Here is a 14,600-nt window from a genome sequence, read left to right as displayed (position 1 = left end):
ACTTTAGGGGAATGGCAATTGTACTAGGAATGTACTAAATGTTTTTAAGAGAAATAAGGTTGTATAATATGTTTGTTTGAAAATCAATAAATATTTAAATTAAAAAAAGAAAAAAAAAATTCAGTTCTGCAGACTACTGTATCAGTGCTGTTTCCCTGAACTTTCATTCTGCATAGGAAAGAGTTGCCAGTGGACAGTGTAGTCAGGAGCCAGTCTGTTAGCTGGGAGAAGTGGGGGGATGCCTTTACACTCTTGGCTATGGGGCTTTGTGTTTCCATTAATGTTCACAGTGTAGGGAGATCACTCTAGCCTCTGAATGCAAGGGTGCTGCAAGATAAAGGAGCCACCTTCAAGTGGTAGTAGTCATGCCACCAGTTTAACCACTTGCCCTCCAGAGCATTTACCCCCCCCCCCCTTCCTGACCAGGCCATGTTTTGCGATACGGCTCTGCTTTACTTTAACTGACAAATGTGTGGTCATGCAACGATGCACCCAAATGAAATATATGTCTCCTTCCCAGTGGGCTGAATGGAAAACAAACCTGACAGCTCAGGAGGAGCCGCTGTACTAACTATCTGATATTTAGTACAGCTATCTCCCCTGCTCTGCTAGTGTGTTCTGACTGGAGGGATGCCCCCCCGCTAGAATACTCCTGTCAGGACTCTTGGCCATTGGCTGAGAGAGCTGATCAGGGGCCGATTTGTAGACCTTTTTCGGTCATGTCCCTTCGACAGAAGCCGGCTGCCGTACGTATAGGCTGAATGTTGGCCAGTTTCTATTGAACCGGCCGAAGCCACCGGACATTGGGCCTGTGTGTACTAGCCATAAAGGACACAGGCAGCGCAACATAATTTGACAACGTGTTAACTTTTCCCTCTTCTTTCCAAAACTTAAAAAAAAAAATGGCTGTACATTTATATGTACAATATGTTACATAAACGTATATGTAAACCCAAACACTAAAATCTTATGTAAAATTTAACATAATTTCAAAAGTAATTTTCAGTATTTTTTATTACGAAGCTTTCATTGCAATTATCCCTGTGTATCCTGCCCTGAAGGTCAATGTTCATGCAATTCTTATGAGGTGTCGATCCTTTGTTCTTTTGCATTGTTGCATACTCTTTTAATGGAGACAACAAAAAAGATGCATATTGCATAGGCATATTTCACTGCTGTCACTCTCAGGAAACTAGCCCTGAAAAATGCCATGCAGCTGCTTGGTTGTGGTACATGCATGGAGACAGAAAGTGGCTTTTAAGAGCCTACAGCAGATTAGCTGCACTGAGAAACAAATGTTAAAGTCTTTTATTAAAAATAAAAGCAGCAGTTGTTTCTGATACATAGTTCCTTAGCAAACCAAATGTAATTCAGTTAGGGTTTACATGTACTGTATAAAATTTTTTATTGGTGCCTTAACTTCAGCAATTTTGTTACCTTAAAACAGTATAAAATCTCCTGGTCTTTTTTAAGATAAGTTGGTCTTTTTCTTTGGTGATAAATGTCAATGGACATCTCTTGATTCTTTCTTTTAATATGAAACAAAACTTAAAAAAAAAAATAGTAACTTTTTTTTTAATTCTTTAAGTTTGTACAATATAACCATAAGGTCTGAACAGAGCTAGTGATGAAATTGTGGTCTCAATATACAGTATATGCTTACAATGAAAAGTACTGACAGCATTTTCTTGTATATAAAGAAAAAACACAACGAGTTCAAACTAAGAGGACTTCAAGAATGGTGGTTGGATGTTGTACAAACCACATTTTTTTTTTTCAGGGAGAAGTGTTTTATTTATTTATTTTTTGTAATTTAGCTGTATCTGCCATTACCGTGACCCGTCACCAAAAACAGTCCAAAATAAATTCTCCTACTCCTGACACTCATGACAATACCACATATTAGTATGTTATTTGTTGCTTGTAACGATAGGGTGCAGAAACAATAGTACACATCTGTTGGCCGAACAGTGCCTGCATCCAATCAGTTCCTGTAGCTCTTTGAGTATTCAGATAGCTGATGCCGTTGACTGTCAGAATACAATATGCCGTATAGGGTTATTCATCCATTCATGCTGGTAATTTTGATTTTGACATTTAAGGGCTCATTCCCTCTAGAAAAACACAGATCTTTGCAAGGGCACACAAAAACTGTCATGTTTTATGAGCCCAAATTAGCTATGATATTCTGTCTAGTCTGTGTTTATATATGTATATAGACAGTGTCAGGGGCGGACTGACAACTCATGGGGCCCCTGTGTCCTTGCCCAAACTCAAAAAAAGCCTATGAAAAAGCTACCAGGGTCATCTCATGGGGCCCCCTACTGACCCCGGGCCCTCGAGCAGTGCCCGAATTTCCAAATGGTCAGTCCGCCCCTGGACAGTGTAACAATTCGGGGGTTAACGCATATGTAGTGCTCACCATCAGTTTATTCTATTCCAGATATGCCTTTTAAGGGCTTGTTAGCCCACTTTTATTTAAGAAAGAAGGAAAAAGTTCACAGTAATCAGTATCCCTCACAGGGGTTTCCGCCATCAACACAAACTACAGTAACGTTCAGCCTCCTGGCTCTCTTTGACAGCATTGTTGCTCAGGTCTTTGCCTTGTGCACAAACGCTGTACGTCCATCAGCTCTCATTTACTTTCAGCTCCCTGCTGCTCTGGCCCACCGGCTTGGGCCTCTGTCTGTCCCCCAGACTGTACCATGCAGACACACACACCTCTGGCTGTTCCCTTGTAGCTCCCTGAGAGGGTAGAGGCCAGAACCCTGGTTCCATTTACCCTAGGAACCTGCACACACCGGCTTCATCAGTGTTGCGTTGTCTGCAAATGGCCATCAGCTATGAACTTCTAGTCCTCAGAAGAAATGTAATGTTTCAGGCTGCGCTTCACATGGATTTGTTCCAAATCAGCACTAGCTCTTAATGACAGTGAACAGATTGTCCAGGAATTGAGAACAGAAATCTTTGGAGCCTGAATACAGCGCTGCAAGGACTGGAAGTAGTCTGAGGTAGTATGAGATTTGTATTTTTTTTTAGAGAGGAGGAGGAAAACTGGACTTTTAAACATTTAAGATAAGGTAGTAGACATAACATTTTTAATAAGGATTATACTGTGAGGCAGCCAAAGTAAATTCCCAAAGTGAAATCTGCATAGTTCTTATTCTTTAATGGAATGACTCAAAATGTTAATCTATTCTTGCTTGTTCTTGTCAGTTATGAAAAGCATTTTTAAAAAAAAACTTTGCTCCCTGGCAGTTAATAATAATGAATGTGGGTTTTAGTTAGTTGGTTGTTTCAGAACTACAGAAAAATGTAAAAATTCCTTTTCCCAAATTGGTATTTATTTCAGGTACTTATATAGCTCCATCAATTTATGCAGAGCTTTACATACATATTGTACATTCACATCAGTCCTTAACCCTTAAGGGGCGTACAATCTAAGGTCCCTAACTCACATTCATACATATACATACTAGGGCCAATTTAGACAAGAGCCAATTCACCTAGCAGCATGTCTTTGGAGTACCCGGAAGAAACCCACGCAGGCACAGGGAGAACATTCGAACCAATGACCTTAGTACTGCCAGGCGGAAGTGCTAACCATTTAGCCACTGTGGTATATTCGTTTATCTAATGTTGTCCTTAAAAATAATTAACCTAAGGACAAAAATGCAATATATTGCAGTTTGTAGTGCATGTGGTGGCTACATTATTTCCAAAATAAAAAGAATGTTTACTGCAAATACAGAAAATACCTGTTGATCTTGCCAGGTGTGCAGTGGTCTTGTCACTTCCTGTAAGCGTTACAATCAAATCTCTTCCATTCTAGCTATCTTTTGCATATGTCCTCTCTCCACCCCCGCCCCCCACCATAAAAAGGAAGTGAAGAATTACAGACATAAATATATATTTGTACCCCAAACACATTTTTATTGTTCAATTCCAAGAGACTATTATGGTACCCAGGAGACATTCTTGTTTTGGGAGCAAGATTGTAGGAGGGATTATGGTACCCTTTCCTACTTATTTACCCTTGCCATAGCAATAGTTGATTCATAAAGGTGAACATATTTGTAGTCAATATTGGGAGAACAGCCTAGGGTGACAACTATAGATCCCTCCATAGATACAGTGGAGGAATGATATAGCCATCCAGGGACAGGAAGTATGTTATATGTTGGACAGATGTTACATTTTTACACTTGAGCCTTTTGTTTGAAAGGCCTGCAGTTGCGCATAACTCAAGTTCTAAGAAAGATCAGTTTTTGGAGGACATCAACAACCTGCTTCTTCATTCCTGGAAACTCTTATTTACTGTGTAAGATCTTCTCTAGTCTTTTTTTTCATTCTGCTGCTAAACCTTAGTTTCCAGTGGTGTGGTGTTTGTTTTTTGTGTTTTTTTTGTGTAGACTACAGGGAGAAGTGACAATTTCCTTGCAAAAGTGCCATAATCACCCTAGCAGGGTTGCTCCACTGCTCTTTCATATGTTGAAGTCAGTGACATTACTCAGCACTTTCACATAAAAGGGAGCATGTGACCTCCTCCCATGACTACAAACTAAATTATTAAGATCAGTCAAGGGACTACTATACAAAATGGCCATGACCATGCTGAGATTACCATTATGTTATGAATTTGGATATCCGCATTCAGTGGTATAGTGTTGTGTTGCTTTTTTGCAGCACATGAAATTGTTTTGATATAGAATCAGATTCCTTTGTATATAATTATGTAATGTGTTTTATCAGGAACTGAAGCTTCCGTTCACATTTCTTAGTGGACATATACATGAGTTACGGATACATGTACCATGGACGAAACTTGGGTCAGAATCGGTGGTGATAACAATCAACACTATGGAGTGCATCTTGAAATTAAAGGATGGGGCCCAGGTAAGATGCATAGTTTTATAGCTAAGTTAGGTGAACAGATAATTAAAGAAATGCATACTATTCTCTGCAGCTTGAAGTCCCGAAATAATCGTTTTTGCCGATCAACTCTAACTGTCTAGCTAGCTGTCGTAGAAATTTCCAGGAGACTGGAAATAAATTCTGAGCTTAATAGGCGGTGAAGCCGGCAATCTGCATTTCTTTGTATGACAGTATTCTGAAAAAGGTTAAAGTGATATTATCCCTAAAATTGTTTTTTACCTTAATGCATTGATTGCATTAAGGTAAAAAAGGTTTCTATTTGTCTGCGCTTCCCCTTCCCTTTATGATGGGGAAGAGAGGGGAGAAGAGATCAGCACTGGGCATGGCTGCATCTCTTTTCCCTTCTCTTCCTCTTCAAACAGAGACTTGAAGAGCAGCAAGAGCCACAGGAAGTGGGGGGTGGGGCTAAGTCCTGCCTTGTATGTCTATGGAGCACTGCTCTGTTAGACACAGGGCGGGAGCCTGCAGGCAGCGTGTGCCCCCATAGCAAACACCATGCTATGGGGGACACACGAAGAGGAGGAGCCAAGATCGCCGGCAGAGGACCCGAGAAGAGGAGGATCGGGGCCGGTCTCTGCAATACCACTGCTTACAGCAGGTGAGTATAACATATTTGTTATTTTAATTGAAAAAATTTCAGACTTTAGTAACACTTTAAGACATGCTTTCTCACTGCTCTTATCTTTGCGAGACTGGGAACTAGAAGCATGCGTGGATGCTTTGCATTCATTCAGATAATGCAAACCATTCTCTGACATCCTTGCCCAAGCGACTGACCCCCTGTGTTCAGAACTTTGCAAGGTAGCCAATCGACACTGGATCCAGAAACAAGTGGAGATCACTGGAGTAGTGGAGTCTATTTCATTCATTTCTAGCTTCCAGGGGGATTAGGCAGGTATGGTATATGCATAGTTATATTGGTCTGGCTAGGACCCATACAATTCTGGAATTCTTATCTATAATCCTTTCAATTTTTAGTGCTGCTGCTCTTGTGCACAGCGCTGGATCGAAATTGGGCTCATAAATATTTAGGGAGGGCTGGAGAGGCGCTAGCAATAGAAAGTTTTTTAGCTAAATGTAGAGAAAGCATTAAGGTAAAAAAAAACCTTTTAGCTTTTACAACAAATTTAAGACTTTTTTTTTTTTTTTTTATACTTGTGGCCCACTTAAAATGCCTAAGGGTTGAACAGTGGCTAAGTGGTTAGCACTTCTGCCTAGCAGCACTAGGGTCGTCTGTTCAAATTCCAACCATAACACTACTGCCTGAAGTTTGCATGATCTCCCTGTGCCTGCATGGGTTTTCTCCTACATTTCAAAGACATGCTGACAGGTTAATTGTCCTTTTTAAAGTGGCTCTAGTATTTGTAATGTGAGTTAGGGACCTTACATTGTAAACTCCTTGAGAGAAGGGACTGATGTGAATATACAATATATATGTAAAGCACTACATAAATCGACTGCGCTTTATAAGTACCTGTAATAAATAATATCTGCTGCTTGTATTGCTAACAACTTTGCTGTATTGTCATGTTTCAGGGCAGGTTTCCAGCAGATATAATCCTCGGTTGTTCAAGTATACCTTCAGGCTGTTAAAGGAATATTATGAAATATTAAAATGGAAATTCACTGAAAAAGTGAAGTACTGTTGGTTCATTCACTCCCCCAAGCCTGTAACTGTGTCACTGTTTTTTTGTGAGGTGGGGAGCAAGTACTGTTTCCATGATCATTTCCTAGGCGAAGATTACACCGCTTGCCCTGCCCCCCCCCCCCCCCCCCCGCAGCATCATGGGACCCGTCGAATGTCCCAGGAGACTGCAGGATAATTCACAGAGCTCTTGAGCAGTGGAGACTAGCTGTTGCTCCTCAGGATGCCTTAGCCGGCTCCCTATCTAAGATGACAGCACTTGGGACACATAGTAGCAAGAAGAACAGACTATGGGAAAACAGTGCTGGACTCCAGACACTGGTGAATACCTGATTTTAGAATTCAGCCACTACAGCATTTGTGACTGCTGACTTAAAAAAAAAAAAAAAAAAACAACAACCTGAAGTTCCTCTTTTAACTTCTGACCAAGTTGAGGTTGTGTTCTGCTTCTTGACATTTACCTGTTGAATGACATTTACCTGTTGAAAGAAATTTAGTGGGTGGTAGAGGCTCTGGCACTTGACAGTTACATGACAGGGCTTTATGCCAGGACAAGGTGTAATTCAATCTGGATTCAAGTAGCAGTTACAGCTGCTTTTTCAATGTGGGCCTAAGACAGGGGTGGGCAAACTTTTTGACTTGAGGGCCGCAATGGGTTCATATATTGGACCCGGGGGCCGGACCAACAGTAGATGAATGATGTGTATGTGTCATCCATAGTAAGTATAGTAATATTCCCCCATAGTAAGCATAGTAATTCATCCCCCATATAGTAATTCATCCCCCATATAGTAATTCATCCACCATATAGTAATTCATCCACCATATAGTAATTCATCCTCCATATAGTAATTCATCCCTCATATAGTATTTCATCCCCCACAGTACTATTCCCCCCCCAAGTAGTAAGCCAAGTCCCCCCTGTGTCAATTCACTTACCTTTGCTCCGCGCGTTCCTCTCGCCGTGTTCCCGCGCCGTTCTGGTCTTCAGGGCGGACTGTGAGAGGAGCCTAGCTCCCCTCCCCTCACGCTGCCCCGCCTATACACATCCTGACAGCCACATCCGCGGGCCGGATTAAAAGGTCCGCCGGGCCGTATACGGCCCGCGGGCCGTAGTTTGCCCATTGCTGGCCTAAGATCTAGGGGACTTCACAGGGACAGGTATAAGAAGGTGCAAGGTGCTTTCACTTCTACTTTTCTCTTACAAGTATTTTAGCCCAGGACAGGTCCACTGTGGGAAGATTTGTGATGAAAGTACATTTTTATAAATGTTAACCATGCAGTAGTAACTTGGATAGTCTCTATTTCATACTTGTCTTGTAATATGCCTTTACGAGTTTGCTGGTGAGAAAAAAGCAAGTACTCACCGATTTTATGGGAGTTTGCCTATAGGTCTTAAAATGGTGTGCTTTGAATGAAACTTAGACATAAATAAGTTCTGTGAAATCCGCAATATGTTTGTTAGCTGGGTTAAATAGAAAAAAAACAACATGTATATATTTTGACAAAATCCGGTGGCATGATGTCTAAAGTGCCAAAAAGATTATTGTCGGAACATGACATAACTGGAAAGCCATATGTACATGTTCAGCAGGTAATAAAATAAATGGAAAACGGATCAATGAGGATTGTGTTCCATGTTCTCACTGAGGTCAGTGTGTGAGTTGTTCCATGTCCGGACGTTGCTAGTCGTGTTGCCAAAATTCTTATATCATAAAAAGAGGCAGCAATAAACACGAAGTAACCCTTAAACTTTTATCTTTCATTAGAAGCAGATTATTCCAGCTTCTGTGTCAGTCTATACTTCTGTGTGAATGGTATATCTTCTTAATAATGCCTTTATAAGACATCCATTATTGCAAGAACGTGGAAATTAATGTAGCATCCAGGAACCAGTCAATCCAGACTACGTGCCAGAAAGAAATTTTAAGCCACCTGGTAGTCTGCTTTCTTTAACATTGGTAGAAATGACACAAACAATCCTTTTTTTTTTTTTTCTTTGTTTAATAATGTATTGATAACTTAGTTCTTGAAATATGTTCAGCTTTTCATTATAGAGAAACCATGCGTTTTAAGCAAAAACACATTTTTTTATTTGTTGTAAAATTGCCCTTAGTAGTAAACCTGCTTTTTGTCTGTTCAGAGCAAAGAAACAGGTTTGTTTTAATTTAGCTCTGCCTAACAGCATATGCATACCTTCCTGTACCATTTCCAGAACTCTGTTCTGCCACTGGGAGCACAGGAAAGCCCTAAGCAAGCAATGAGTCCACAGAGTTGAAGAAAGGGTTATAACCTCTCGTCAGATTTTTTTTTTTTTTTGCCATCCATGTTCCTTTAGGGAGATTTACTTTCACTTCCTGTCCCATAGCCAAAACAAGCGAGAGGAAATTCCTGCAAATTTTAAGGAATCCATGGTGCCCGCTTGGTCACCAGATCTAGTATCCCTTTTGGATTTCTCCTCTATTACCGTTCTGAAGTCAAGCCAAAATTTGAGATTTTCTTTTACTTTCACTGTTGATGACTATGGTAAACAGTACAAACAGAGTGGGTGAATCTCCCTAAAGGGGACACAGACAGCAATCACAACCTAATAGGGGGTCTAATCCCTTTCCACTCCAAAACAAAACTTTTTGCCTTTAGTTATACTTGAGAGTAGAACGATAGGCAAAACGTTTTGTTTTCATTTTAGATAGAGTGAGGGAGGGTTATAACCCTGACAGTTTTTTTTTTGTGTTCTATTGTGAAGATTTCTCTTCACTTCCTGTCTCATAGCCAAACAGGAAATGAGGAAATCCCTGCAAATTTAGGGAATTTTTGGGGTCACCCAGGTCTCCAGAACTAGTGTCCCCATTGGAAATTTTCCCCTTCCCACTTTTCTATGGACAATTTCACTTTCAATGATAATGGTAAACATGACAGTTAGAGAGGGTGAATCTCTTTAACCACTTGCCCTCCAGAAGATTTACCCCCCTTCCTGACCAGGCCATTTTTTGCGATACGGTGCTGTGTTATTTTAACTGACAATTGCGCAGTCATGCAACGCTGCACCCAAATGAAATTGATGTCCTTTTTTTTCCCCACAAATGGAACTTTCTTTCGGTGGTATTTGATCACCTGTGCAGTTTTTATTTTTTGCGCTATAAACAAAAAAATACCGACAATTTTGAAAAAAAAACTCCCCAATATTTTTTACTTTTTGCTATAACGCATGTCCAGTAAAAAAATTTTAAAAATTAATTTTGTTATAAATTTAAGCCAAAATGTATTCTGCTACATGTCTTTGCTAAACAAGATCACAATACATGTAAATTAATTGGTTTACGTGAAAGTTATATCGTCTACAAATGGTGGTATATATACTGGAATTTTTTTTTTCATACTAGTAATGGCGGCAATAAGCAACTTACAGATGGACTGTGGCGGGCATTCTGATACTGGGTGGGAACTAGTTAACTGCCACTGATATCCCCAGTGACACTACTACAGTGATCAGTGCTAATTAATACCTGGAAATACAAAGTCACGTGTATATATATATTACTATAGTTCTGTTATAGGGCAGTCGGCAAGTGGTTAACGGTGGCAAAGACCGCAATAAAAACTGATAAACATTTTAATCTACTTTATCGAAAAGTAATCAAAAGTTTGTCTTTAGTTATATTTTAAAATAGTAATACACCCAAAAACAAAAATATTAAATTGCAGCTTGCCAATCCTCAGATGTGATAGCTACATTTGTTTTCCTTTTGAAGACTTTTTTTCTTTTTTCATCTGGCTATCCTTCAAGTAAGAGTTATTTTTCGACTTCCTTTAATAATAGACCAAGCTGTCCAGAAAAAGTAGCAGTTAGATGGTTGAGAAACCATGTTACACTGAGAGTGGGGCTCTCAATGGTCAGCTTTTATTATTTTACAGTATGTAATGCCTTTATCCCAAACCTGAAAATATAAACGTTTTGCTGTTACTGCTTATAAAATATTAGCTGTAGTTCAGCTTTAATTTGTTAGTCAAGTCCATCTAAATTTGCTAGTCTAACATTACCCTCTCCTCAGACTGAAAATGCTGCTGTCCAAAATTGTCCCTGTTGATCATTTATCCAGAGTGGCGGCACCCTAATACAAGAGGTGTGCTGGCCAGATCACCAGGTGAAAACAGGGAAGAAAGCTGCAGTATATTACATTTGTGACGGCGCTGACTGGCCTTTGCTTCCTTGTCTCAACACTGCTTTCATGAGTGACGTCCAGTGTTGTAATGTGCCTGGGTCAATTGTTCTAATTTTGATTCATCACGCAGTCTTCTGGAGCCTTAGAGAACTGAGTTGGGAGGGGGTTATTTAAAGGATAGGTTCACCTTTTACAACATGTTATATGTTACCCCCATATTTAGGGTGTATTATGTTGCTTAGGACCGAAGACCCTCACCCTCTGAGCCCCCCGTGACAGTGGGCGGGCGTTCCTTTCCCCTGCTGTCACAAATAAAATCCACCCACATAGCCGCGTTTTTCCATTCGCAGAGTCTCGTACGGTACGGGCAGAATGCTGGGGGGAAAGTGTGCAGGAGTCCGACATTGCACCCGTGATCCACTGATTGCATGTGCAATACTTTGAAGGCTGAAGTATACAAAAAAAGTAAATGAACATTTTTTTAAAAATATGTGCATTTATAATTTTTACTTAAAGGTGAATGCCCAGAGGTCAGCGCTACCTCTTCAGTTGCCCTTTCTTGCAGCATTCATCACTTGCTTCTTTGACATTGAATAACAATCTAGGTGTAGTTTACAATATCTAATTTTAAAAACAAAATAAAATGTGCAAAGAATACCACAACTACAGTATGTTTGGTTTAAAGTGATTATAAAGGTTCATTTTTTTTGGGGGGAAATTAACAAACATGCTATACTTACCTACTGTGTGCAGTGGTTTCACAGACCAGCCTGGATCCTTCCCTTTCCGTGTCCCCCTCAGGCTCTCTTGGCCCCTCCCTTATGTTGGGTGCCCCCACAGTAAGCAGCTTGTTATGGGGGCACCTGCTGCTCCATGTATCACATCACACACGGAGATGTGGCTTAGCCACGCCCCCTCTCCTCCGCAAGCTGGAGAGCGGGAGCAATGGCTCCCACTGGCTTTCTCAGCCAATGAGGAGGCAGAGACCTGGGACAGCTGTGGCTGTTGTTCATACCGCTGGATCGTGATGAGTCTTGGGTAAGTATTGAGGGGGCTGGGGCCACTGTTGCATACAGAAGGTTTTTTACCTTCATGCATAGAATGCATGAAAGTAAAAAACCTTCAGCCTTTACAACCACTTTAATGTCTGATCTTGTGTTTTACATGATGCTGAACAAATTAATCACTCATGGGAGCATTGATTTTAAAGAGGGCTGTATAGCAGACATCTCTAGCAGTTCTTTGTAAGGTGTCTTCAGGCTATGATTGTCTTCTAAAGCATGTTCCTAGTGTCAAACAACTCCTGTAGCATGTTCAGTTCCCTCTGACAATCTCCTGCAACATGTATTCAACCATCTTCTGTAGCATGCACATAGTTTTTGATAATTCCCTATCGCTTTTCCACAGTCTCTCACATCTTCTCATACCACTACATTTACTAATATACATAATATCAGGGGCTGCAGTTTAGGCCCCCTGTATCAAGAAAGCTGGCTACTACTGGTTAGAGCATTAGAAGCAAAGACAGTCTGTCCATTAGCATTTACATTGCTCCTTAAAGCGAAACATCACCCAAAAGCAGCAGTTCCACTTTAAGTCTCCCTCCCCTCCTCTACTTTTGTGGGGGAGAAGGTACCTAGTTTTGACATTTCTCCTCTCCCCTCCCTCCCCGCAGTCTTCTGGGGCCTGTTACGTGTCCCAGAAGACTGCGCAAACATTCACAAAGCGCAGTGCGGCTCGCGTATGAGTAGTGGGCAGCCGGCTGTGTAGCTGCAAGCAGCATAACCAGTTGCCCACAGGATGCAGGCGAAGGGCTGGGTGAAGAACTAGTCCAGGTGAGTATGTCGCTGGATGCCTGGACAGGTAAGTGTACTTTTTTTTAAAAAGTCAGCAGCTACAGTATTTGTACCTAAAGGCTTTTATTTTTTTTTCCCCAGACTGAAGAACCGCTTTAAACAAACTATACAGACCTTCTGAAATTATAGGTACAGGAAAACTGAGCCACTGGCTTCAAAGCATAATCATACCTTTTGTACTGTATAATGATGCAGATCAGGGAACACAGTGAATTTTCAGACTTGCCTTTATCCAAAGTATTGGTGCAAGAGGGCCAATATGAAGGCCAGGCAACTATTTGTCAATATAGGCAACTTCCATATTTTTGTTAGGATTAGTTTATTCTAAAATTGCCCATATTTCCTGGAATGTTATGCACCTTTAAATAATTGAATGTGACCACAAAGAGAGAACTTTGGAAGAGGCAATACAAATTATAATAAGAATTTCTTTTAGCAACAAAAAAGGCATTATACAGTACTGTACGTTTTGAATGATGTAGTTGTGACAGCATGTACCAATGTCTTGATGTATATTAAACTGCTGTTTTTTTGTAATTTTGAGTGGTATTTTGCCCTATTCAGTTCCGCTTTAGCTAAGTGAAAGTAAACACTATTAACTTTAATTCCGTGCCAATACTTTAAATATATTAAGAATGGTGGAAAGTTATTTCCTTCTAATTTTCTTGTAAAAACTAGAACCTCTTTATAGCTGGTTTCTTCCCACTGGCCCATCTTCTACATTCACGTACGTTTTCTGTAATAGTAGAGCATTTATGCAATGACTGGCTATTATTTTTCTTCCCTTCATTTTTCTAAATTTCTTTAATAGCTGGACATACTTTGTGTAGGTGTGGTGTAAGATTGCCCACTATATCTCCTAGAACCTGCCTATGTCATTGAAGAAAAATAAGAGCTTTAAGCAGTAATGGCATTTTTTGTTTGTGGTAGTAATTACAGCATGACTAACAGTGGAAAGTTTTCACATCTACTTTAGAGCTTTGTGAGTTACAGTAATGGTGAGAAAATAACTTTTATGGTGGTTAATGATGATTATTTCCTTTGGGACCTGGAAATCCTCTGGTCTTTCTGGAGTGGCCTTCTGCTTTGTGCCTTGATGAGCCATGCACAGAGGTCATAGTTGAAGCCAGCTGAAGTTCTATGTTTTTACACATGGACTAGACAAGTGGCATGACTTGGAAGCTTAGATCCGTCATTGAGACATTGCATAGCTTTTCCAGGATTTACGCTCGTACTAACGTTCTGTTCAGAATGTATAGACAGTAATATTGCTTTCCAGCAACTAAGAAAGAGAAAAGAGGGTCATGTACAACACACCCAACACTTACTGTATAAGAACAGTAATGTGCCACATAAAGCAGAACTCTGGCTGAAATAACAAGATACATGCCACTTAGAAAATAGACGGCTACGTTTACTGGAGCATTCACTTTCAATCCAGAACTGTCGTTCAAAATACTTATTTTCCTCAGCCTGACTGCCAGCATCATTCAGCTAACTTCCTCTAAGCCCAAGCAGTCATTGACCTACCACTAGCCTGTGTGTGACTGTACAGTGAAATGAAAAGCAGTAGACTCACAAGCTTGTCTTAAGCTCCATGCACACTGGCTTAAAAATCGCTGCTTCTACATGGGTTTTGTGTTTTCCTGTAGAAGCAGCTCAGTGTTATCCTATGTGAACATTAGGAGGATTAGAAGCATATTTTAGGCTCAACATTTAGAGGCAGGAAAAAAAACCCTTCTGTTTTGCGTTTTTGATTGGAGCTTTATGGCAGAAAAAAACGCAAAACTTTTCTAAACTCACCTAAACTGTGTATAAAGCCCAGTATGCATGGAGCCTTAGTGTCATTCTATTTTTTTTCTGTTTTTATTGTTTTTAAGTTTTGTACAACATTCAACATCAATAGGTATGTACAAACAAAGGTGTTACAACACCATTGGCTATGTTAGCAAGTCACTAATCATTTACGGGTATAATAAGAGGTAGTACCATATAATGACA

At 40.3% G+C, this 14,600-nt stretch overlaps 1 protein-coding gene across 1 annotated transcript in view; it reads left to right on the top strand.

Annotated features, from left to right (window-relative positions):
* The window catches only part of VPS13B (vacuolar protein sorting 13 homolog B), a 1,305,797-nt gene that overhangs the window by 10,846 nt on the left and 1,280,351 nt on the right, over nt 1-14,600 (top strand). The window contains exon 3 of the mRNA XM_089666424.1: nt 4,753-4,896. Coding sequence (XP_089522550.1) covers nt 4,753-4,896 — 144 coding nt within the window. The remainder of the gene's footprint in view (nt 1-4,752; nt 4,897-14,600) is intronic.

The sequence above is a fragment of the Staurois parvus genome, unplaced genomic scaffold, assembly GCF_062004578.1.
Source record: "Staurois parvus isolate SC_StPar_1 unplaced genomic scaffold, SC_StPar_1.0 ptg000052l, whole genome shotgun sequence".
In the NCBI taxonomy this organism is placed as follows: Eukaryota; Metazoa; Chordata; class Amphibia; order Anura; family Ranidae; genus Staurois; species Staurois parvus.
This window is presented reverse-complemented; position numbering and strand designations above follow the sequence as displayed.